Here is a 26730-nt window from a genome sequence, read left to right as displayed (position 1 = left end):
AGGAACCCAACCACGTCAGCGTATGTACGCAGGTTGACATCACATATGTTCCTGCTCTGGTATTCTCAACCATAAAAGGATCTTCCTTCCTGTACTTCTGACCATAAAATGATCTTCCTCTTCCTACTCTTATCTTGGAGGAAGAGGTCATCAACTCCGAGAACGCACTCTGGCTTTGTTCCCGGACTTAGGTCTGTGCATCAGGGTTGTGGTAAGATAAGACCTAGAGTGTCATCTCTGTTCCACTTTAGAGTGGACAAGGCCAGCCTTATCATCACAGACTGATAAAGGAGAGAGCCCTGTTTATGCAGCTGTGTTCTTGTTATGCATTTGCTCAACAGCTCAAGTTAAAGCATTTTAGAAATGCTAAGAAGAAAAGGGGGGGGGGCTTTGAGTCAGTTTTAAACTGACTGCTCAGAAACCCATTCCTTCAATACCATTGGTTCTCCTAAGCTCAGTATTGTCTACCCAGCCTAGAAGTGGCTCTCCAGGGTTTCAAGACCTGGGGACACTCCCAGTTTCTCCAGGAGATGCTGGCGGTCCAACATGGAACTGTCTGTAGACAAAGCAAAAGCTCTACCATAGAGCTATGGCCACTCTCAAATCCCTCTGGCAAGACAATGCAAGATACTTGACTTGTAGCCAGAGCCTTTGCACATTTACTCAGAAACACCCCAATGTGCTCAATAGGACTTGCTTCAAAGTAAATGCACACAGGACTGTAGTCTGAGTCACCAGATACCACTGCCCGAGAGCAGATAAATTTCCATTCCAGAAAACTAAAAGGTCACAATCCAGCTCAGACTGAGAACATGAAAACAAAAACTGGCATTCTTTTCCTTTTCCTGTTTTGTATGAAAATGTGAAACCAGCCTCGTATTGACCTGAAAGTGAGCACCAGAGCACAGTTATTGAAGGAAGAAAGGTAAAGGTAAAGGACCCCTGGATGGTTAAGTCCAGTCAAAGGTGACTCTGGGGTTGTGGTGCTCATCTCACTTTCAGACCAAGGGAGCTGGAGTTTGTCCACAGACAGCTTTCCAGGTCATGTGGCCAGCATGACTAAACCGCTTCTGGCGCAACAGAACACTGTGACAGAAACAAGAGCACACAGAAATGCCGTTTACCTTCCCGCTGCAGCGGTACCTATTTATCTACTTGCACTGGCGTGCTTTCAAACTGCTAGGTTGGCAGGAGCTGGGACAGAGCAATGGGAGCTCACCCCGTTATGGGGATTCGAACCGCCGTCCTTTTGATTGGCAAGCCCAGTGGTCTAAACCACTGAGCCACCCGTGTCCCTTTAGTTATTGAAGTACCACATGCCAGTACAGAGTGTCCCACAAAGATGTGCTCTCCCAAGCCCACATTCCCAACATGTTCACAATTCTGTCTCAGTGACATCTACGTTGGCTTGGTCATGCCCGCAGAGTGGCAAGATGAACGGGTTCAAGCTGCATGACCACTGGCAGGCCAACTCTGCATTATAAAGATGTCTGCAAATGTGACAGGAAGACTGGCAGCATGAACCCTGCTCCGTGGGAATCACTTGCAGATGACCGCAGTGCCTGGAGACAGGCAGACAGGTTATGTATCCATAGCAGTGAGCAGAGGAGGAATGACCTCTGGGAGGAGCACAGGGGGAAGAAACGCCATTGTGTGTCTGCAGCAGCACAGCCCGACACCTTCATCTGCCCCAGCTGCAACAAAACATGTCGCTCCCATATCGGTCTCCACAGCAACAGCAAAGCGCTGCAAACTTCCAACAGTTTGACTTCACCCCCGAAGGTGCACTCCTCCATTGTCTCTCGAGACAGACGGATGCCAGCAATTTACTTGAAACACTTACTTCTATTGCACCTCCCTAGAAGTTCAAGGCAGCTTGACAGCAAATATAGTACCTTAATCTCAAGCAGTTCTCATATATTTTATATAATAATAATAATAATAATAATAATAATAATAATAATTTATTCTTTGTACCCTGCCCATCTGGCTGGGTCTCCTCAGCCACTCTGGGCAGCTTCCAACAAAGATTAAAAATACATTAAAATGTCACACATTAAAAACTTCCCTGACCAGGGCTGTTTTAGAAATGTTTCAGCAACTTATTGACAGGGATGTAGTGAAAGGGGTGGCTATAAACCTACGTTGTGGGCATGTGACAAGGCATCTGTGTTCTGGGATCAAGTTTTTAGTCCCAGACTTGGGATCCGCTTTTAACGCAAAGATGCATGTGTATGCTGGTTATGCCCATGGTGAGCCCCAGTTGTGGATCCCAAATCTTCAACTAAAAACCAATGGTCAGTTGATGCTATACATTTTTAAGCTGTCATGACAGAGTCCTTCATGTGTCACACAATCAAGCATGTGTCACACAATCAGTTCCCTTTCCAATGTATACACTCAGAATCATATTCAGCAGACAGATCACTCTCAACTGCAAAAATCTAAGCTGAAAACACCTGATCGTCATCTTATTGAATGTAACACTGACATAGGCTCACATTTGTGCTATTTTCCTCTGTCTTCATTCCAATAATGACCATTAAAGCAGATGGTTACTGAGGAAATTCACAATCTTCAGCAGAATCAATTAGATCTGTCCAACCTGCTTTTCTAGCTTCAATCAATGCATTTCATTAATGATTAGATGAAAAACACGCCTCAGATAGGAATGTTTCATGGTCAAAGTCACACTCAAGACATACCTCAAAATGCCTTTTGGCTGTATCAATAAGCACTTTGTTATAATGTTCAATATCATTTTCCTCCATAAGTTTATCTGAGTAGACTCGGGAAGATTCATGAAACCATAAATGGACCAAGTCAATAGGAGACCGCACACAGTCCGGGGTTGCGAAAAGCATACCCTACAAAACAGTTTGAAGTGTTTATTTGCACATTATCTTTCTTGAGCATCAGTTTATGACTAGTACCGAAATATGCCATTCAATAAACTGTACTCCTCTGGCACACACAAAAACGTGTGGCTTTGCTATTCACAATATGTGCATATATTTGATAGGCAATTAATGGCTTGCAGCTAAAAGCAACGTGTTGTTTATAATGAGGCACTATGGTTGCCTTGTGAACATCAATTCCTTTTCCTCCCACCCTTCCTATCTATAATTTGCATTTGAGTGAAAATCATGCTTTTATACTTTGCCTCGAGAACGGCTTCACTCTATTTTCAGCATTCTGTTCTCAGACTATGGCTGTGTGCACATCACCTATTTCCTCTGGCTCCAATGTGCTCCCACCACTGGCTTTTAAATCTGGGTAAACACATTACCCATGATGCAGAGCTATCCCGTTGTTTCTTTTTTTTTTCCAAATACATTTTTATTAAGGTTATGCACATAACAAACATACAACCAAATACAAAAGAAAAAATTGTAACAAAAAAAAGAGTCAAGATATACAAGCCAACTTTTTCCTCTCTCTAACTATACAAAGATATATCCCGTTGTTTCTTGATAAGTAGTACTGTTTCACGTATTTCCCCTCAAACTGGCTTCAATCCGAAATGAAAACTTAAACCACATCCACTTCGTAGTTAAGCTGAGGTATATACATGTGAGATGGTCACTGGGCATGCGTAAATGACAGCTTCATGAGGACTTGGGGGTTGCGGGGAGGGGGGAGTGAATGGGAGGGAGGGAGGTGGAGGGAGTACACATGCGCATTTAACTGCCTAATGGCACCCACATCACCCAGGAGATTGCAGGCACAGAGATAAGAAGAGTCATTCTGTTGTTTGGAGAGTTCACTTCCTGTTACACACAGAGAAGCTGTTTTCAACAGAGCCCAGAGACAGAAGTGTGCAGCTGTATTGAGGCAACACTGGGTGCTGAAATTTTGTGCCCCCTACCACTTTTGTGCCCGCTTCAACTGCCCCTGTGCCCCCCATGCTATGCCACAGATATGTCCATAGCTGTCAACCTTCCCTTTTTTGCAGGAAATTCCCTTATTCCAGCGCCGTTTCCTGCCGCTTCCCGCTGCTATCCTGGATTGTTAGATAGCCTGTAGATGTCCCCAGGACAGGTGAGGCTGCTGATCCCTTATTTTCAAATCTGAAAGTTGACAGCTATGGATATGTCTATGGCCTTATTTTCCAACCCCCACCCCCACCCCAGACTAAAACTTTTCTAAGGCTAGAATTCCATGCAAATAAATATTATTTATGAACTTAGATCCATCATTGATCCTGCTTTTTACTGTGCAGACCAGCCATTTCCTCCTGCAAGACTACTGCAGGGCTGCCTCACTCACCAGTCAATGCGAGGCAGTGGCCTCAGGTGGCAGGTCTGGGTCCAAGGAGTGTGCTGCTCACTGCCTCTGCCTCCTATGTGGCTGTGCCTCCTCCACCTTACGTGCGCCATGTCACTTCTGTGCCCCACTGCTGCCTACTCCTTTGTGGGTGTGACCTGCTGCGGTGGCCACACACCCCCATAGCAGCAGGGCAGGCCATGCACACAGCAGAGGAAGGGACAAGGGGCATTTATAGAGGCAGCAGTAGCTGGGGGGGGGGGCAGGGCAGCAGAGGGCCACGTCCAAGGAGTCGGAAGCAGGGAACAGTGGTGGGTTTTTGCCTCAAGTGACAAACGTCCTAGGCTGGCTGTGGTCCACTGTATGCTGGTTATATAACAACTCCGACCATGTTTATGAAGCAATGGGAGTTCTTAAATGACTATTTACAAAACCAGGGCTCGACTATAAAAATCTGGTTGTGTTTAGAATAATCTTGTGCGTAATATAAAAAACACAAAGTGAGACATTAAGGAAATGCAAAGGGAAAATATGAAGAACAGAGGATTTGACGAACGGATTATTAAAAATGCATGAGGCAAACAGTGGAAGTCTTTTTAAAAACAACAACACTTTCTAAGGTGGATAAGGACAAGATGAAATTATACAATTGATTATAAATATAGATGGGAAACGGCTATGTATAGTGAATACTTATCTACTTTTAAAAATTTTCACCCATGATCCTTTTCTTTTACTTCTTTATTTTTTCTTTGTTCTTTTTTTCTTTTTTTCTGATATCTTATCTTTCATTTCACTCCTTTATTGTGAATAGCATTTTATAGAGGTATAAATAACTGTAAATATGAAAAGAGGCAAAGTATTCTCTAATTTTTTTCCTTGGTTATATGTATTTTCTTTTGTTGTAAATATGTATGTTTTCTAATTTGTACTTAATAAAAATTATTTTTTAAAAAAAACAAAACAAAACTCCGACCAACTGGAAACAAAGAAAGGAGTGAACTGCATTACCTGGAATATGCGTGTCAAATCTCTTAGATTAAAAATATAATGAAATCGGATGGCCGTGGGTAGAAAATTCTGCGTCATCTTCTGGTGCAGTGAAATGGCAGCTTGGACAAGTGTGCCGACAGACTTCATTATGCTGTAACAGAATCCCCCTTGCTGGAAATGCATGTTCATTATCTTCCCGTAGATAGCTGCTAAAGCATCTGCTCCAGGGAAGTGGACAGCAAACACAGAGAAATGTCTCTGAAAGAGAAGGGGGGAAAGGGAGACGGGGAAGAAGCAAACCAGAGAGTATATTATAGCCACTATTTGATTTGCATATGTGAAATCTTGAAGGCAACTTTCAAAGGGAGCTGAGAAGTTTTTTGGGTGTGGGGAAACATATATATATATACACACACCCACACACACCGTATTTTTCACCCTATAGGACACACTTTTCCCCCTCCAAAAATGAAGGGGAAATGTGTGTGCATCCTATGGGGCAAATGTGGGCTTTCGCTGAGGCCTGGAGAGCGAGAGGGGTTGGTGCTTCAGGAAGCTATCCGCAAGCCTTGGGAGCCTGCGGGAGTTCCCACCGGGCTCCCAAGGCTTGCGGACAGCAGCCTGCAGCCCGAAATCTGGGGAGCACAGCGGAGAGAGCCCCGGGCTTCGGGCAGATATCCGCAAGCCTGGGGAGACTGGCAGGAGTTCCCAGGAGTTCCCACCGGGCTCCCAAGGCTTGCGGATAGCAGCCTGTTCTGGGAGCTGGGGTCGGGGGAAGCTCGGGCTTCCCCCGCCCCTGCCCCACGCCTGGGGGAAAAATAATTTCCCCCCTTTATTTCCCCCCAAAAAAACTATGTGCGCCCTCTGGGCCGGTGCACCCTATAGGGCGAAAAATACGGCATATATAGTCCTACACATCAGAAGAGCCCTCCTGGACCAGACCCAAAGTTCAGCATCCTTCTTCCAAAAAGTGTTCAACAAGATGCCTCCAAGAAGCCAATGGAAAAGGATGAAGCCTAACCCAGTCTCCCATCTCCGATTGCCTAGTGTCAGGCTTCAGGGAACAGGCTTCCTCCCCACTTTGGCAGTAGATAAGCAGAACAAAGGAAAAGGAGTCTTCTAACCAGTTAGAAACTTTAATGATCACAGCGAGAGAATCCATTTCCTAGGAATGAAGGTGCTCCCACAATTAAGGGTTCCACCCACTTACTCCCTAGTCACACACGTCATTACTGCGTCTTGTAACCCGAGCTTGTAACCACTGTGCTTTCTTTGCTGCCACCTTATCTGCTCTTCTTGACCTTGGGCTGAGCAAAGGAATGCTTTCCAGAGACAGTGAATCTGTTAACCCTCTCCCTCCCAGTGATTCTTCTCCTAACTGTTCCCCATCCAGATTTCCCAGCTTCTGCCTTCTGAACTATGCCCCTCTGCAAACCACTGTTTCAAATCTATACTGTCCTCCTGCTCCTGGGAAGATTCAGGATCCTGATCAGGAGCAGGGGGAAGGGGTGGCTCCCACCATTCCTCCTCAGTGCAGCCCTCCTCATCACGGTCCCTGACACCAAGTGTTATGTACTGAGTTGAATAGGATCCAAATGCAGCAGTCTGATTGGTCCTAGAACAATAGGATCCAAAATGCAGCAGTCTGATTGGTCCTAGAACAATAGGATTCAGAATGCAGCAATCTGATTGGTCCTAGAACAATGCAGCAGTATGATTGGTCCTCAGGAGCCACCCAATCCAGCTCCAGGTGAAAGTGAATCCGCAACCTGATTGGCCTACAGGAGAATCCAGGAATTAGCCAATCACGTGCGGCCCATTGTGTAAATAATGTATATAAAGCAGATATTTGGGGGGAACTTTCATTCCTCACTACCATGAGCTGAATAAAGAGCAAGAAATCCACTCTCGACTCCAAGTATATTTCACCTAGTGATCCTCCTGTGCTTTTAATTTTGTTTCATTCATGCTGGTTTTCACTTCATCACAAAATACTTCACCTGGCTTATTCAAGTCAGGCATCCATTCACATTCAGAGGATACTTTTGCAGATTAGGAAGCTATTTCCAATGAGTGCTTATGTGTGAATGGACCTAGTTGTGCTCATCCCTGATCATGTTATTTAGCTCTGTATCTAGTCCAACAATTCACGTATCATTATTTATTAGTATTATTACGAGAAAGCAGAGAAAAAGCCATGCTTGAGTATTTTTAACACACATAAACCCCCAAAAACTCTATCTCCAGAGGTGTAAACACCAGTGCACACAATAAAGTTAATGATTTTCTCTTTTGCTGAAATTAAAATCACTTTAATATTATTCTGGGGAAGAAGAGGGAGGAATAGGCAGCTAACATTTGGCACTTATGGCAACCTACCTGAAGACGCTGATTTACTGAAAAACTTCCAGCCGTGGGATTCATGCACGTGACATACTGACAATTGTGAATTTCTTTCAAAATCAGTTTCTGTCTGTCATACCTATGTAGTTACAAAATAACAAAGAGATAATAAAACTCAATTGTATATTCACAGTTTGAGATCCCTATTGACAGATCTTCACACTGAAGGCTGCTGGAAGAAAGTCTGATTATGTAGCCCTCTGTTAAAAGATCTGAAAACCTTTCTTTTGTCCCTGCTCTCTTAACACAAGATTCCTATAATTCTCAGTCTCTTAAGCAACTCTGAAGACTGACAGGACCTAAATTTGGCCTTCTCTCATCAAATTATGACAGTAGTGTTCACGTATCTCCTGTATAGAGGCGAGAATTTCCAATGTTGGCATTTCTTTAACAAGGCTATTGAGATGCCGTAACCAATTTCGACAAGTGCAGCAGATGCAGTTCTACGCTTGGAAAGGGGCTGAAGCAGGCATGGTTGTGGTTCAGGGTTACTGTGAACTCATTCACCCAGTCAAAACCAGGTAACAGGTAATGGGAAAGAAAAGTGTCTGCCTGAGACCTTGCAGATCCCACGTTAATCAGGGTAGACAATACAGTGGTACGTCTGGTTACGTACTTAATTCGTTCCGGAGGTTCACTTCTGGCGAACCAGAGTAGCGCACGGAAACACTGCCTACCTTCCCACCGGAGCGGTACCTATTTATTTACTTGTACTTTGATGTGCTTTTGAACTGCTAGGTTGGCAGGAGCAGGGACCGAGCAATGGGAGTTCACCCCTTCACGGGGATTCGAACCGCCGACCTTCTGATCGACAAGCCCTAGGCTCTGTGGTTTAGACCACAGCACCCCCCACGTTTCTTTTCTAGCTGTACTTCTTGGCAATACCTACTAAGGTAAGCAGCAACTGCATCCTCAAAATTTTGCAGTCATTTTGTCATGCTCTTCCATTGATGGTTGGCTGCCCATATATAGAGCATCTACCAGTGCAAATATTGAAGATTTCCCCAGCAACAGATAAGCAAAATAAAGGTTCCTACTCATGAATATGTGCCATGCTATTTTCTTTACTCATCAGTTCATAGTCATACTAGTCAAGCTAGAAATCATTTAATATTTCCAAATATGCATATATGTATAACTTAAAACTTTTTTTAAAAAAAAGTTTACCAATGACTATAGTCGAGGTGCTGTCTAATTAAAGTATGAGGCTGGACAGTCCCATAGGCATCCACCTCAGGCATATTAAGATCATCAATGAAGTAAATTAATTTTCTCATGCCTGGAGGAGCATAATTTCTGCCAGCTTTCTTTTCCAAGGACCTTTCAAGAACACCTGCGAAGAGAACAGAAGTTGCATGAGAACAATATTTGAAGCGCAGCTGTAGGAAAAGGCAAAGAGTTCAAATACCTAGCGCGCTCAAACAGATCATTATCGTCATATATAGAGCTTATTCATGTATGCTTTCACATGTCGAAGGCTCAGAGGGTCTAAAAAACCCTTAAGTACGTGAATGAAATTTATTCTGAGCTGCGTCTGAAACGACAAAGTCTGAAACGACAGACTTTGTGGCTGAGGGCCTATATTAGGAGTAGCCAATGTGGTGACTTCCAGCAGTGGTGGACTCGGTGCGGCTCAAATTTCAGCGGCTCCCCCTGCCTCTTGAGCTCACAATTGTTGCGGCACCGCCTGTGGCGCTGATGCTCAGTGTAGCCGAACCAGTCATGCTACCCTAAAACAGTCTCTCCTTTCAGAGAGTGGTGTTTTCCCAACTCCCATCAGCCTCAACCAGCATAGCCAAAGACAAGAGGTGATGGGGGTTGTAGTAAAACAACAGCAGGCAGACACTACACGCACAAAATAGACCGTGTTGATGCATCTAGGTCAAAATAAATAAATAAATAAGACCTGGAACTGGAAGCACAAAACCACACAGGGGATCCATGACTGATCCTCCAGGATTTGTTTATTTTTTTTTGCTTTTTCTGACAAATGGCGTGCTGTAATCTTAGTACCTCCAAGACCACATAACACCGGTCCTGAAAGACCTACATTGGCTCCCAGTACGATTCTGAGCACAGTTCGAAGTGCTGGTGCTGAACTTTAAAGCCCTAAATGGCCTTGGCCGAGTATACCTCAAGGAACGTCCCCACCCCCACCGGTCTGCCCGGACACTGAGGTCCGGCACCGAGGGCCTTCTGGTGATTCCCTCACTGCGAGATGTGAGGTTACAGGGAACCAGGCAGAGGGCCTTCTCGGTAGTGGCGCCCACCCTGTGGAACGCCCTCCCTTCAGAAGTCAAGGAAATAAACAACTATCTGACTTTTAGAAGACATCTGAAGGCAGCCCTGTTTAGGGAAGTTTTTAATCTGTGATGTTTTATCACATTTTTTAATATTCTCTTGGGAGCTGCCCAGAGTTACTGGGGAAACCCAGCCAGATGGGCAGTGTATAAATAATAAATTACTACTACTACTACTACTACTTAATTCCCAGGTCTGCAGTGAAATGGCATGGTTTTTCAATTTTGAAGTTGTGCTGCTGTAAAGACAGAATATTAAAGGAGGAGGTAAAATGATGGTAGTTACATACGCTGAAGCATAGCAGATGTTGTGTAATAATTGAAGGGGACTTTAGCCACCATATAATCTTCTGAGAGCTTGCTAAACTTGTCCGACATGAGAATGGTTTTTCCAACTCCAGCATTTCCCACAAGCATAATTGGCTGACCCTTCTCCAAAAGCAAATCCACAAAATATCTCAAGCGAATGGTCTCGGATGTATGAATCAAGACTGTCTGTTCCCTCAGACAAGGCAAAGAGGTATATGCATTTTAGAGACAAGGGGGAAAGATATATGTTATGCAGTTAAGAGTGCTCTTTCGCAATGTAAATCAATGTAATTGTTTTTATACTTCAATTTAGGTGACAGAAAAGTGAATTTATACATTAAGATTAAACAAGTGGAAATATATAACAGTTACTCAGACTTTATACTTGTCATAATCTTAATTTTGTAATAACAATGAATGATTTTTGACACTGCAAAGATCAGAAGCTAAATAGCTGTTTTAGCAAGATTACATTATATAGCATTTGTAACTCAATGTGGTGGAATACTGCATTTTGCTGTCACTTAAAATACAGTGAAATGTAATATGAGAATTATTGCAATGTCTATATTCACATTTTCAAATATAAATGACATGCTATAAACATAAGTCATAGCGCTACCATATGATTATGCTGAAATAATATAACATGGACATAAATGAAGAGAAATGATGTTGAATTGCTTTTGCCAATAAGTTGGACCGAAAAATTCTACCCAAGGATATCAGAATTAAAATTGGGAAACTGAGTAAATATGGCAGCAATAATTTTATTCACAAAAAAGGCCCAATTCCTTTTGAAAATGTAATTGCAGATATACTTTAATATTTATCACCCCAGGCAGTTCATTCACACTGCAGAAAATAGGCATATCAATGGCAGAAATGAAGTATGAAGTCAGCTTGTATAGGAGATAATGTGAGAATCTGGTGAGGTGGTGAGAGGGTGGGAAGAAGATAGCTCTCTCTACAAGGTTCCAAATGAAAAATAAAGTATAGGTCCATAATGGATTGTCATTTTTACAAGCCCACAAAGAACCCGAGGAAGCAGATAGAAAAATGTGGATTCTTGAAGTGAAATATGCCTACTGCATATTGAATCAATCGCTAAGCTTCAAGAGTTTTTCAGCTGCTGTCTCTGGTGTGTATGACGTGTGAATACACTCGTTCTGGTGTTGCGAAGAGAAACACTTGCACTATAGTGAATAAACTCTAATAACAATCAGAGCAAGGCTATAATTAATTGTGATTCTGGATGCAGTTTCTACTTTAGTGTTTAATTGATACTGTGTAGTCTCTTGGGTAAGTTAATTAACTTATCTGTGCTTAGTTTAGCCAACTGGAAAATGGACATATTATTACTTAATTGTATCACAGAAATGTTGTGCGGTTTGATTAAGGTTAGAGCTTTGAAACACTCAGGCGCAAGCTCTACTTAGGAGCGAACTATTTTGTTGTGACACGAGTGTGTTCTTCGGATAGGGTTGCAATTCATTTCAACTACTTATTCTTCGTTTATTTCTAGTTATTTCTATGCCGCTTTTAGGGCAAAAGAGTTACGAGGTGGTTTACATATATAAATAAAAACGGAGGGCAGGGGACTTAGAACCCATCTCACTACAGTAACAAACAAAATGGCAGTTTAAAAATGTTGTGGATTATAGCGCAGCACTCATAGAATCAACGTTAAACCAATTAAAAGGAAATCAGAAGCAGTTTAAGCAATTAAATAATATTTACAAAACAGTCCAGTATCTTGGCTAAAAGCAGATCTAAACAAATTGATTCTCAAGGCCTATTTAAAAGCTTTGAACCAAAAAAGATGGAACCAAATGTTCCTACTGGCTGAGAATAGGGATGAAAGGATTTCTCCATTTATGCTGCTTCTCTCAGTTGCTCTTTGTGTGTGTATCTATGGGTTTTCAGAAGCGTATAATAAAAAGTCAACAATAACAAATAAGTAACACAGATTTCTCGTTTTTTAGTTGAATTAAGTACATAAAGGAGGTTACAGAGACAGTGGGTAGGTTAACAAATACAGTGGTGCCTCGCAAGACGAAATTAATCCGTTCCGTGAGGCTCTTCGTATAGCGGTTTTTTCGTCTTGCGAAGCAAGCCCATTGACAGCTTAGCGGATTAGCGCTATTAGCGGTTTAGCGGCTTTTAGCGGATCAGCTGATAAGCAGCTTATCAGCGGATCGGCTTAGGGCTTAGGAAAAGGGGGCAAAAGAGGAAAAAACCCCGCAGGAACTCGCAAGACATTTTCGTCTTGCGAAGCAAGCCCATAGGGAAATTCGTTTTGCGAAGCGCCTCCAAAACGGAAAACCCTTTCGTCTAGCGGGTTTTCCGTCTTGCGGGGCACCACTGTACTAAGCATGCTATTCCAATGAGTCTCTTCAAAAACCAGCATATGGAGCAGATAGCTTTAAAACACTGGAAGAGGTGTTGCTGTAGGGTTGCCATATTTCAAGTAAAAATTCGGACACAAAAGTTGTTGAAAAAATAGTAATAATTCCCGTATTATTCGGGAAATTCTGGATGTATGGCCGCCCTAAATTACTGTATGTAAGCAAAGGAAACCAAACCATTGCAAATGTATCAGATCTGGGTTTGACTTTGACTTTGACTTCAATTATGAGTCAGTTCTCCTTGAGTTGGCAGCCAGTGCAGCTTCCATTAAAAGGGGAGTTGTATGAGATTGAAGGGACGTGGGTGGCACTGTGGGTTGAACCACAGAGTCTAGGACTTGCCAATCAGAAGGTTGGCAGTTCGAAGCGTTCTTAGATAGATCAAAGAGTGAGACAGTTTGCAATTCTTTCCATTTGTTTTAACCCTGATTAGAGTTCTCGTTAGAGGGACGTGGGTGGCGCTGTGGGATGAAACCACAGAGCCTAGGACTTACCAATCAGAAGGTCGGCAGTTAGAATCCCCGCAACGGGGTTAGCTCCCATTGCTTGGTCCCTGCTCCTGCCAACCTAGCAGTTTGAAAGCACGTCAAAATGCAAGGAGATAAATAGGTACCGCTCCAGTGGGAAGGTAAACAGCGTTTCCGTGTGCTGCTCTGGTTCGCCAGAAGCAGCTTACTCATGCTGGCCACTGGCTCCCTCAGCCAATAAAGCAAGATGAGTGCCGCAACCCCAGAGTTGGCCACGACTGGACCTAATGGTCAGGGGTCCCTTTACCTTTACCTATGAGATCGAAACAGAACCCAGGCCAGTAATCTGGCTGCTACATTTTGGCCTGAGTCATCTTCAAGGGTAGTCCCACATAGAGTGCATTGCAGTAATCCAATCAGGAATGTACCAGAGCATGGAGTAGTGGCCAAGTCATCTCTGTCCAAAAAGAGTCTGTGGCTGAACTGAAAAGCCAGAACTGAAAAAAGGCATTCCTAGCCACAGACCCAGCTGAGCTTCCAGTGACAGAGCACCCTCCAAACTGTCAGCGTTTTCTGCTAAGGGAGTACAACCCCATCCAGGGCAGGCCACCTCCCCAGCTCCCAGATATGAGAACTTAGGACACAAAACACTACTGTCTTTTCAGGATTCAGTATCAGCTTATCGGCCCTTGTGTTATTAGCAAAAATAACACGAAAATGCATGCTATCAGGCAGAAACTGCATACAAAAATTGGTATATTAGGAAAAATTCACACTGAAATGCTGGTATGTTTTCAGGAGGGCATTTTTTAAGAAATTGCAAGCCGAGCTGGAGATGCGAAGAACTGGAGATTGGAAAAGTGAGAAATGGAGAGAAACGTAAACAGAGAGTTTGTGTGTTTGTGTACAGGGTGTGTAGATCTGACAGAAGACAAGAGACATCATGAAAGCCCATCTTGTTGTTGTTTAGTCGTTTAGTCGTGTCTGACTCTTCATGAGCCCATGGACCAGAGCACGCCAGGCACTTCTGTCTTCCACTGCCTCCCGCAGTTTGCTCAAACTCATGCTGGTAGCTTTGAGAACACTGTCCAACCATCTCGTCCTCTGTCGTCCCCTTCTCCTTGTGCCCTCCATCTTTCCCAACATCAGGGTCTTTTTCCAGGGAGTCTTCTCTTCTCATGTGGTGGCCAAAGTATTGGAGCCTCAGCTTCAGGATCTGTCCTTCCAGTGAGGACTCAGGGTTGATTTCCTTAAGAATGGATAGGTTTGATCTTCTTGCAGTCCATGGGACTCTCAAGGGTCTCCTTCAGCACCATAATTCAAAAGCATCAATTCTTTGGCGATCAGCCTTCTTTATGGTCCAGCTCTCACTTCCATACATCACTACTGGGAAAACTATGGCTTTAACTATATTTCTCCCTTATTTTCCCCAGCCTCAAAATGCCTTCCATCCATTTGCCCGCACTACAACTGTGGGGCCAAAGTGAGTCTTTTACACACTTCCTGTCTTCTCTCCTTGGACTAAGATGGTCTCTCTTTCATCTAATGCTCCCTGGCTCTTTTCCTTCCTCCACTAAACGCTCCATAGGAGGAGAAGACACCACGTAGCACCAAGTGACTGATGTTGCTCTAAGTAAGCCCCACAGCGCTGCCTTTTCCCCCAACCAAGCAGTAAAAGTCTAGCAATCAAAATTCGAAAGGCAGCTAACTCCAAGGGGGGAAAGGCTAAGAAAAAGCAAGTGGAGCAGTGCATTTAAAAGATCTATTGATATCGCTGCACCTCCATTGTTCGAACTGAAACTTCCCTGGCAGCAGTCCACAAGGTCTTTCCCTTCCTTGTGTCTCTTCATTGGCCTTTTGCTCAGCAAAAACTAGGCACTAAGTGCACCATGCAGGCTGCAACTGCTGTTGGGTTCTTCAAAGCTCTTGCCACCCATAAATCCAGGACTACAAGCTCAGATCGCAACACCCTTGACGTGGTAGGATAGAGATTTCAGAACCTAAGCTTGAGGGAGTCAGCAACAACTGGTCACAATCTTGAACCCCACACCACCCCAAATGCAATGATCGGTGTGATGTCGACATCATATTGGCCAGTGCATTCTGAGGATCTAAGATGGTACCATCCACTGCCAATGGTTCTTGAACTGAGGCGGAACGTGACTATAAATTACGACCTGCCGTTTGTGTAAGTGACTGGGGCTAACAGTAGCAGAGCTGGATGGAGGCCCTGCTTCACGTCTCTTTGGCTTGACACTACAACAGCCAACACCCTCAACTCACTTGAGGGTGAGCCAATGTGGTGTACTGGTTAAGAGTGGTGGACTCGTAATCTGGTGAACCGGGTTCACTTCCCTGCTCCTCCATATGCAGCTGCTGGGTGACCTTGGGCCAGTCACACTTCTCTGAAGTCTCTTAGCCTCACTCACCTCACAGAGTGTTTGTTGTGGGGAGGAAGGGAAAGGAGGTTGTGAGCCGCTTTGAGACTCCTTAGGGTAGTGATAAAGCGGGATATCAAATCCAAACTCCTTCCTTCCTTCTCCTCCACTTTCACACACTCTATCTATGCCTGAGCAATCCTGAGACCCCTGGCAGTGAGTGGGGCTTTAAAATATGAGATGGGCTCCTTTTCGGCTCCAGGCCTTTGATAGCATGTGAACGATATCTTAAATCCTCCCGAATACAATGCCCAAGAGCACATCAGATTGGGCACTGACTTTTGAGGGCCTAAAATGGCAGTTGTCTGCCACAGGGGTACCAACTTGAATAAAATACCAATCACATGACGTGGTCCACTTGAATGGCAATGCCCATCTACTTTTGAGGGCCAGCCCCCTCAAATATTTTATTAGAGGGGCCAAAAGGACCTTGGCCCCTAGGAGTTGGCAAAGCAGGTGCTTTTACCCCTTCCCTCTTAAGAAGGCATCTTGTTCTTGTTGCTTTAAATATGAAGATGTAAAAATGTAAACAATCTACCTTTGCTCTATACAGTGAAGCAGATTATTAATCAATGGAAATAAAGAAACAAGCCTGTGACACCATACCCACTTTCCCAGGAGCAAGCCCCACTGAAAATGGGATTTAGCTCTAAGCAACGATCTATAGGATTGTGCCGTAAATAAATAAATATTTGTGTCTGCCTTTGTAAGTAAAGGAAGAGCATTAATATTCATAACATCTAGAATCCGGTTCCCAATTTGCCATAAAATTCTAATGACTCCTAGAAAAGCAACCGAAAGCAGGAGTGAAATGGCCAACCCACCGCCAGCAAGATAATGATAATCAGACATTTGCAAGTCAGCCACCAAACAACGCACTCCAAGTTCCCCAGAATGTTCAATATTGCAATGAAAAGCTCCAATTGTAGTTCAAATAAGTCTTCACTATGAGTGCATTGGATCATTTACCTTAACAATGTGAACGTGCTCTCATTATCATGTTCAACTTGATTAGTGTATGGTCTAACATTTAAAAGTGCACTTCAGATGGAAGAATGTATGAATGCATGATTGGTTTCTAATAAATTGAGCAACCTCCTAATGAACTGCGAGGGATCTAGAAGGAACCCGTGGACAGACATAGAGAATAGGGTGCTTCGCCCTCACCCCCCCAACACGCAGAGCCCACCATGTGCTATATCCTTTATTTTTCAACATATCACTAAGCTGATCAAGGGATATGTTGAGAATTTGGAAAACTGTATGCCTAAGAAAGATGAGTATCACAGGGCTGGCTGATTTGCTGAAAGTAACAATGAGGCTGCACAGGTAACACTTATCACTGAAGAAAAACTATCTAGGTCTCCTTTGCCTATATTGCTTTACATTGAATAGAATCACTTCACTGGGGGGGGGGCATAATAGTAGTAAAAATATTCTAATGCAGAGAAAAGGGAATGAATTTGGGGGTTCAAATTCCAAGTGGGTAGACCAGGCTTTCCCAAACTTGGTCTCCAGCTGTCTCTGAACTACAACTCCCATCATCCCAAGCTAGCAGGACCAGTGGTCAGGGAAGATGGGAATTGTAGTCCAAAGACAGCTGGAGACCCATTTGGGAAACCCAGTGGTAGACTGTTGATGGTCAAAAAGCAATACAGATTTTTGTGGCAAACAGCTTTATATGGGCATATTTTGGTTGAGCATTAGAAGACACTTTTTGACAGTGCCTATAGTTCAACAACAGAACCAATTATTACCTTGAACTGGTGGAGGTTTTCCAGTAGACTGGACAACCAACTATTAGGGAATGTTTTAGCTCTAAATTTCATGCACCAAGCAGGAGTTTGGAATGTGGCCTATAAGCTCCTCTTCAACTCTATGACTCCTGCTTTTCTATATAATTAGTGGCTTGTATATATGGTCAGAATGGATGTTTACCGTACCTCCTGGGTGAGCGGTGGTTTCAGTCTATGTTGGGGTAGTTGCTGCAGCCTATCTTGACCAGGGCTGGTATTCATTTAATTACCGATGTAATATCCTAACCGCAAAGGCAATGGCTGGTGAAGCAACGCCATAGAATATGATGAGGCATTTAGGGAAAAGGCTGCGGAAATATCCACCTCCAGGTGGGATTTGAAAGAACCTGATGCCTGGATGTTATGGGTCACCCCGCAGGTGGAGAAGAAGGCTGACCCCACAAAAACACAAAAGCCCACCCAAAAGGTGGCCCGCGGGGTTTGCTGGGAGCCTGTAACAAGGGAGCCAGTAACAAGGAGAAATGCCGCTAATCTCATGAGTGCGAGCGTTGTTCCGGCTCCCACTCCTATGTGAGGTGCTTTCGGGCCAAACCTTTCTTTCGGAACTCCAGAAACTACAAGTCTGGCAGCTCCAGGAAGGATGCTGGAACCAACAGTGGTTCTGTTGGTGAGCAAGCCGCAAAAAGTACAGATGGAAAATAATCCATTGTATTCCCTAGCCCCTATGCCTGTCTCCCTACCAGCCACGCTCCCCCTTCTTGGCTTGTATCCTGATAGAGAGGCCGCAGAATATCTGGTAAAAAGGGTGTAGCAAGGGCTTCCGTATACCAGTTGCAGGTGTCCTCACACCCACTAACCCACCTAATAAAAAATCTGTCAGGGAAATCCTGGAGGTGGAATGGCGTAAGATTCTAACAGATTTTTTTTTTTTAGGCAGAATAGCAGGGCCGTTCTCTTATGCTCCATTCAATAATTGCCAACCTTCCGATCAGCAAGACCACAGAGCCACTTTTACCTATTTCAGTGTAGAGCAGCACCCATGCATACTCTCTCTGCGTAGCTGTCAACTGTCCCTCATTTGGCAGGAAAGTCCCTTATCCCAGTGCTGTGTCCCAATGCTGTCCCTTATTGATGATGTCCCTTAAATTTCCCGGGTTTCAAAGGAAGCAGCTCCTCTCCTTCCCTCCCTCCCTGCCGGCCGGCCAGGGAGGAGGGAGGCTCCAACTGTGTTGCTTGGCTGCGTTGCTCACCCAATAAGGAGTCTAAGAACGACTGGGGGGTGGAGCTTGCATGCCTTGTGCCGATCAAATCGGCCGCGTTGCCTGGGGACCCGCCTTTGCTCAGCGCTTCCCAGCAGAGAGGTGACAGTGGTTTTCCTTGCTGCATCCCCTTTGCTGGGTTGCTGCACTGTGGGAACCACTGCTTGAGGCTTCGTTTGGCTGCTGGCTGGGCTTTCTGCCTTTGGCTTGAAGGGGCTCAGAAGTTGAACATACCTGTGCCCCTTGAAAAATCCCTTATTTTGGCTGCTGATCCCTTATTTTCAAGGCTGCTGGTCCCTTATTTTCAAATCTGTAAGTTGACAGCTATGTCTCTCTGTTCCCACTTGCGTTTTGAGGTGGTGCAGTCAAAGAATAGATATGCTACAGGTTATTTCTGAATGTACAGACAAGCCCTTAACAAAGGCAGAGCAAACAGAAAGCTGGCAACGGTTTTTTGCAATTATGCGAACTTTACACAACGCTTTCACTTTTCCGTTGCCACACAAGGGTTTCTCATCGTTGTATTGTGAGGGCTGGACCAAGGAAGGGCAGTGGTGAGAAGCTGGGAACGGAGAAATGGGATTGAAAGGCAACCAGGAGCCAAGCAACCAGGAAGAGCAATACAATTGCTTACGGCTTCTTTCCGCTGGGAGTTGGTGGTGCCTCATTCCTGAGGGCATTCACTAACTGGATAGGAGAATTCACTAACTGACTTATTTACCCTGCCTTTTGACACCTGAGATGTATATTTTAAAGACTCACCCTATCTTTGTGACTGCAAATTGTTTTAGACTGCTTATTAACATGGTTTTAATTGCAGCAATCCACCATGGGACTTGGGAAGGCTGGGTAATAAATTAAAATGTAACAACAACAACACTGCAGAAAATGAGGGTGTGTGTGTGTGTGTGTGCTTCATGGCTTCACCTCATCTATCGATGAGCCAACCATTCTTGGAAAACTCCCCTGAAACCTTCCTCTGCACCTTTCTTGAAGATAAAAAAATTTAGAACTAGAATTCTTGCACAGGTGATGGGTTTTACTGAAGAGAGGGTATGAGGTTAACGCTGTTTACTTTCTTCCTATTGCTCAGACATATTTTTATATATGCACTTCTGAAGAAGTTATGAAGAATATTAAAGTTTGTAACTACACAATCAACTTAGATTGGTTTTATACTAAGTTAAGGTGCTTAGCTTTCCCCATAGAGTTCTGGGAATTGTAGTTCAATTAGGAGACTCCTCTATTAGAGGTTCCTTAGCACCACCACCCCAGCTATAATTCCAAAGTAGGGATGGGAAACCATTTCTGGTTGGCAGGCCAGATCCTTATCTCCCCACCGCTGGAAGGCCAAACGACAGGCAGATAGGCTGCCCACTTGTCAGTCACCTGACACGGGATCTATAGTATAAATATGCCTCTTTCACCACTCCTTGGCCCCAATACAGTGTTAGAAAGTTATGCTTAGGTCCCACTGAAATCAATAGGATAAATATGTTGCAGCTAACTAGAGCTTATAAATGTCAAAGGGTACTAAGTGGAACCAACTTTCTTTTGATTGGTGGCCTTGTCTATATTTACTGAATCCATAAAAAAGCAACTCTAAACCAAGACAAGCCTCCCCTCTTTCCTAAGTTCTCAATTTTTAAAAATAGTTCCACGTTCTTAATGGGCTAAAATAAAGCATCACCATATTTTGCAAAATAATGAAATGCTATTTTAATGTTTCATATATTTCCACTGCCTCCTTTTTGGAGCCAATTACAAAACCACTACATTTAGGAACAACGGAAGCTATTATTTTGTCTACTTTTTTTTCAGAATCATCCGTACGATAGGACGTTTCCTGCCACAGTTATTCACAGCTTTCAAATGTTTGGAGAACAGAACACACCTTGGGAAGATGGCAAAACAGAGCCACCACAATTTCCTAGACTCCAGTCAGTTCCATCCTACCCTTCCTTTTCTCCCCCCCCCTTCAGTGAGCTTTGCATAAAGCTAACCCAAACCCACACGGATTTCTATAATATCCAAGAGGGGAAGGGGGGGGGAGAAGAATGACAATGAATAATGTGTTGTAGGTGGAAAATGCCTTGAAGAAACCTAAATTGTAACAGGGAAAAAAATGACATTTTAGATTTTAAATGTTACACAGTTTTTATAAAGCTTCAGTCAATTTATTTTATTTATTCTAATGAAGAGCATTACAACTGCTTTACTGCACTGAAGCAAGCATCGATCACACCATTAATCACACCTTGTGAATAGTCACAAATCAAGTCCTAACAGCAAGCACTGAATCAGGAGCAATGAAGCATAAACTCCTTCACAATTTATGATCTCTCCAATTGCATCTTTTCAACCATTAAATTGCAAGATACCATAAATTTTTATCTTCTTCACTTCAGTCACATTATTGATTCTGCCTTGTGAAATATAGAATAGCTGTAAATCTAGGCGATTGAATTAAATTTAAAGTCTTGACTTCAGAAAAGAAACCCAACACACTGCCATGGCCGTTAATTTGCACAGAGGAACAAATGATAGAAACATTAAAATTTAAATGGACAACAGGGATTCCCAAGAACCATCGTTCTGTCAATCCCAGGCCACATCAACCTTGAGCGTTTTTCTTTGAGCCAAATTATAAAAATGCACGGCACCTAATTCAGATAAGAAGAGACTCTGGGTAGGAGGGAGGGTTGGCCACTGTCTGTCTTCACTAGGAGCAAAACCCCACCACAACCACCAGGAAGCAAATTCTGTCCTTGCCTAATACCCCTAATTTCAATCAGTTGGCAGCTGTTTAGGAGAAAGAGGTTTTCTGTAATGTGTGGGGAGGTGCGACCTTTCAGCTGTTGCCAGAGTACTTCTGTCATCCATGTCCATTAGCTATGCTGACTGTGGTTGATGGGAGTTGGAGTCCAACCACAACTGGAGGACCACAGATTTCCCACCCTGATCTAAATAGTTCATTTGGCAAGATGTCATTCACTAAGGAACAGACAGGAGGAAAGGGGACAAGAGGGTTTCATTTTGTTCCCCCCTTTTTCGCTTGCCACTTGAAAAGGATCAGAAAAACATTCACCATGGTGGTTTCCAATTTTGGTATACATAATCCTCCAAAGTCTTGGCCAATCTGTTGTTTTAAATATACAGTGGTACCTCAGGTTAAGAACTAATTCGTTCCAGAGGTCTGTTCTTAACCTGAAACTGTTCTTAACCTGAGGTACTACTTTAGCTAATGGGGCCTCCTGCTGCCACTGTGTCACCGCCACACGATTTCTGTTCTCACCCTGAAGCAAAGTTCCTAACCTGAGGTACTATTTCTGGGTTAGCGGAGTCTGTAACCTGAAGCGTCTGTAACCTAAAGTGTATGTAACCCAAGGTACCACTGTATGTCTATCATAGAAGTCAACTCCTAGGGGCCAATGTCCCTTCATGCACGCCCCCAATAAAATATTTGAGGGGGCTTGGGCTCCCAAAAGTTGATAGGCATTGCCATTCGAATGCTGTCTTGTGATCGATTATGTGGAGCGGGGCTTACCTGGCCCCCTCCGCAATATTTTATTTAAGTTGGCGCCCCTAGTCTACATTGTGGGTTTCTTATGTTTATGTTCTGAAATATGAAATAAAAATAGAGAACCCAAAGTCATCTGCATCTGCCACACAGAGCTTAGAGGTCAAGAAGACCGGGATTGTCAGATGAACCTTGGAGCAGATAAAATGTAGCTCATCAGCCCTTAGGAAAACTGGAAACATTCTATAGAAAGTATGTGGATAATGTCATTATATAGTTTAGCCAGTAGGTGGCACTAGAGGAAACTTTTTTTAAATGGCCTGTTTGTCTTATGTTAGCAGACACCTCTGCTGGATCAGAGGTTTCACCTATTCACTATCTACTCTTTGGGTGAGATTCAATGTCACACTAAGGTGATTCTTCTGCCAGTGCAAGCATTTCCACTTGCCAGACAGAACCATCTTCCCTCACTTCCCTGCCCCCCTGGGCACTGTTCTGGGGGTTCTCCTGACCTTCCTGAGCAGATTTGGGGAGGGCATGGGAGCATGTCCTCTTTTGTCTGTTCCATTTTCTCCCCTCTGGGGTGTGTGTGTGTGTGGGTGTGTGGGTGTCTTAGAGAGAGGGGGGGCAGACAGACAGACAGGGGGAGAGATGTTTACTCCCCTCTTTTACGCTGCTATTCCTGCTTATATTGTGTTTATATTGCTGCTTTTGATGCAGCTACGAATGTAATGTTGTAATGTGATTTGATTTTGCTGTTGTAAGCTGTTCTGCTTTCTTTCCAAGAAGACAGTGGTGTAAAAAAAACTGGATTTTTTTTTTAACAACAAACAATGAAAGAAAAATGCAGATAGACTGCTCTGTGAATGAACAGGTGAGGGAGAAGCAATGGTTTCTTCAAAGTCATCTATCTGATCATCACTGTTTACAATCCTAACCATGTCTAAAGGTAAAGCTAAAGGGACCCCTGACCATTAGGTCAGTCATGACCGACTCTGGGGTTGTGGCGCTCATCTCGCTTTATTGGCCGAGGGAGCCGGCGTACAGCTTCCGGGTCATGTGGCCAGCATGACTAAGCCACTTCTGGCGAACCAGAGCAGCGCATGGAAATGCCGTTTACCTTCCCGCTGAAGCGGCACCTATTTATCTACTTGCACTTTGACGTGCTTTCGAACTGCTAGGTTGGCAGGAGCAGGGACCGAGCAACGGGAGCTCACCCCATCATGGGGATTCAAACCACCGACCTTCTAATCGGCAAGTCCTAGGCTCTGTGGTTTAACCCACAGCGCCACCCGCATCCCACAGCACCAACCATGTCTACTCAAGTAATAAATCCTACTGAGGCTGCATTACTGTCCTGATCCACTGGCCCAAAGGCAGGCTCATGGGAGTGGTTTGGTGCAGGGATACCCAAGAATAATGTCAAATACACCAGGGTGTTTTATTATAAGAAAAACCGTACTTGCAGCACAACCTAAGGAGCCCCACTGCCTTTGCAGATGCAGAACGAACAGTGAGATGTCATCATGACTTGTCCACACCCAAGCAAACATTTATACATTTTTAATACACAAAGCAGCATACGTCAGTTTGGCCAGACCTTCCCATCAATTCACCTGACCGGTGAGATAATAGGTGACAGCTATCCAAAGTTTGCAGATAGCTCCCCTTTCTGTGCCAAAACCCCAGCATCCCAGGGTTCACAGATAAGCACATCATCAAAGTGAGCCAATTAGCATATATCAAAGCAAATGAATATAAACATATATGAGTTCATTCTTGCAACAACTACCAATTAATTTTGGGGTTATCTTGTCTTCCAGGCAGATGGCCTTCTTGGTAGTGGCGCCCCACCCCCTGTGGAACTCCTTCCCTTCAGATGTCAAGGAAATAAAGAACTATACAACTTTTAGAAGACATCTGAAGACAGCCCTGTATCTGGAAGTTTTTAATGTTTGATGCATTATTATTATTTATATATTCTGCAAGCCGCCCAGAGTGGCTGGGGAAATGTAGCAAGATGGGTGGGAAATAGATATTATTATTATTATTATTATTATTATTATTATTATTATTATTATTATTATTACAATGGTGTTTGCAGGCCTTCAGGAACATTTCTACACAATTTAAAGCATTTGGCTTCCCCTAAGAAAATTTTGGGCAGTGTAGTTTGCCCCTCACAGAACTGCAATTCCCAGCACCCTTAACAAACTACAATTCCCAGGATTCTGGGGGCGGGGGAGTCATGAGCTTTAAATATATGGTGCGTATGCAGCCTGAATTCATTGGGCTTACCTCCAGGCAATTGAGGTTAGCATTCTGAGCTATTTGTAATGACAAAAGTATGTTTTCCCCGTTCTCTTGCACACGGAGAAAGTTGAAGGGCGGCAGAAAAAGTGTCAACAGAATTAATAGGGATGAGCAGGAGCTAGAACTTCAGCACAGGAGGCAAGGAACTGCCTCTGCTCACACCAAAGCAACAATGCAGCTAGCACCGTTTGAACAAAACACCTCTGTGGAATTACCAGCCTCCCTGGCTTCTTGAGGTCATTGACTGCTAAACTGTACCCTGGCTTTAGGAAAGTTGAATGGACCTCTTGCAGTCCTCTGTTCCCCCCCTAAATATTGAAGAGAGGTTCGCTCAGGCGTCCACTCCCTACTGGTTGCTTTCCCCCTCTTCTGCCTGAGTTTCCCACTCCTTCTTGATGGAAGGGATAGGGGTTGCGTCTCTGGGAATTTCCTTTGCCCCTCTGAGTACACAGAGATTGTCTCACTCTCACATGCCTCCTCCTTCCTGGAAGGAGCTGGCATGGGCGGTGGGACGAGCCCACTGTGGAAATAACATGGGAGGGAAATCAAGGGGTTAAAGGTAAAGGGACCCCTGACCATTAGGTCCAGTCATGACCGACTCTGGGGTTGCGGCGCTCATCTCGCTTTATTGGCCGAGGAAGCCGGCGTACAGCTTCCGGGTTATGTGGACAGCATGACGAAGCCGCTTCTGGCGAACCAGAGCAGCGCACGGAAACGCTGTTTACCTTCCCGCCAGAGTGGTACCTATTTATCTACTTGCACTGCGTGCTTTCGAACTGCTAGGGACCGAGGAACGGGAGCTCACCCTGTCGCAGGGATTCGAACCGCCGACCTTCTGATCGACAAGCCCTAGGCTCTGTGGTTCAACCCACAGCGCCACCCACGTCCCTTCAATCAATGGGTTACTAGTGGCCAATTCTCTCTCCCCACCCCACTAAGCTGGGAAGAATGCAGAGAGAAGAAGCGCCCTGGTGCACCTGTAGCAGCACGACTGGATGCCTTCAACTGCCCCAGCTGCAACAAAACATGTCTCTCCCATATCATTCTCTACAGCCACAGTAGGCACTGTAACTCTCCAACGGCTCAACTCTATTTCTGAAGGTGCATTCTCCCATTGTCTCCTGAGATAGATAGGTGCCAACAATATAGTAGAGGCCCCAGAGGCTGATGGCCCCCTCCCTGGGATTGTCCTCTCCCCAGTCTGCGCTCCCCGTGAGCTCATCCTCCTCCTGGGTCTGCCAGGCCCTGACACAGGTCTGCATGGATAAAATACCGGTATTACTATACTTATAGGAATCTTCGGGACTTCTTCCCAGCTATAGTGTCAAGACAAAACCCAATAAACAGAATCTGCTTTAACAAAACCCTTTTCGTAATAACAATGCGCTTTCCACTGGCGCAGTATTCCTTGTGTTGTGACACTGCTTTGATAATTAGCAACACTTGAACTCCAACTTGTTATGCACTTTGTGTTCCCCCTAATCCAGCCGTAATTATCCAGATATGTGCTGCTTCTCTTATGACTAATTGCAGTGGATTGTCCTACCTGGAGAGGGACATCTGCTTCTATTTCGGTGCCTGGAATTTTCTCACTCCACAAAGTAAATTTTTTCGTATCCGGGTCAATGAAGTAATCAAAAACCGTCCCTTGGGAAGGAAATTTTATTGTCCGCATTTCTTTGATCCACCATCTACTAAACTCCATGCGATAATCAATTAGCTGAAAAACAGAACAAAGGGGAGCCAGACATGAAACACGGGGAGAGATATGCTAGCCCGACTGTGAGCATTTTATTTGTATGTTGGTTTGCTTGCTTGTGGGACGCGGGTGGCGCTGTGCGTTAAACCACAGAGCCTAGGACTTGCCAATCAGAAGGTCGGCGGTTCAAATCCCCGCGACGGGGTGAGTTCCCGTTGCTCGGTCCCTGCTCCTGCCAACCTAGCAGCTCAAAAGCATGTCAAAGTGCAAGTAGATAAATAGGTACCGCTCCGGCGGGAAGGTAAACGGCGTTTCCGTGCGCTGCTCTGGTTCGCCAGAAGCGGCTTAGTCATGCTGGCCACATGACCCGGCCAATAAAGCGAGATGAGCGCCGCAACCCCAGAGTCAGTCACGACTGGACCTAATGGTCAGGGGTCCCTTTACCTTTACCTTGCTTGCTTGCTTGCTTGCTCTGTTTTGCAGGCACCCAAAATAGCTGCCATCCTCTGGGTGACGTTCAAGAAATATTTTAAACAATTAAAGCAGCACTAGAACAACCAAGGGGCATAGCTCAACAGCAGAACACATGCATTGCATG

The 26730-nt window shown here is 44.4% G+C and overlaps 1 protein-coding gene across 1 annotated transcript in view; it reads right to left on the bottom strand.

Annotated features, from left to right (window-relative positions):
- The window catches only part of LOC309335313 (dynein axonemal heavy chain 11-like), a 218587-nt gene that overhangs the window by 107644 nt on the left and 84213 nt on the right, over window positions 1-26730 (bottom strand). Inside the window, exons 36-41 of the mRNA XM_081850263.1 lie at window positions 25980-26153; window positions 10253-10457; window positions 8830-8995; window positions 7639-7741; window positions 5278-5517; window positions 2706-2867 (exon numbers count right to left, since the gene is read on the bottom strand). Of these exons, the coding sequence (XP_081706389.1) occupies window positions 2706-2867; window positions 5278-5517; window positions 7639-7741; window positions 8830-8995; window positions 10253-10457; window positions 25980-26153 (1050 nt within the window). The remainder of the gene's footprint in view (window positions 1-2705; window positions 2868-5277; window positions 5518-7638; window positions 7742-8829; window positions 8996-10252; window positions 10458-25979; window positions 26154-26730) is intronic.

The sequence above is a fragment of the Podarcis erhardii genome (assembly GCF_964252035.2).
Source record: "Podarcis erhardii genome assembly, chromosome: 1".
In the NCBI taxonomy this organism is placed as follows: Eukaryota; Metazoa; Chordata; class Lepidosauria; order Squamata; family Lacertidae; genus Podarcis; species Podarcis erhardii.
The sequence above is the reverse complement of the archived record's forward strand: the minus strand, read 5'-3'. Positions and strand labels throughout refer to the sequence as shown.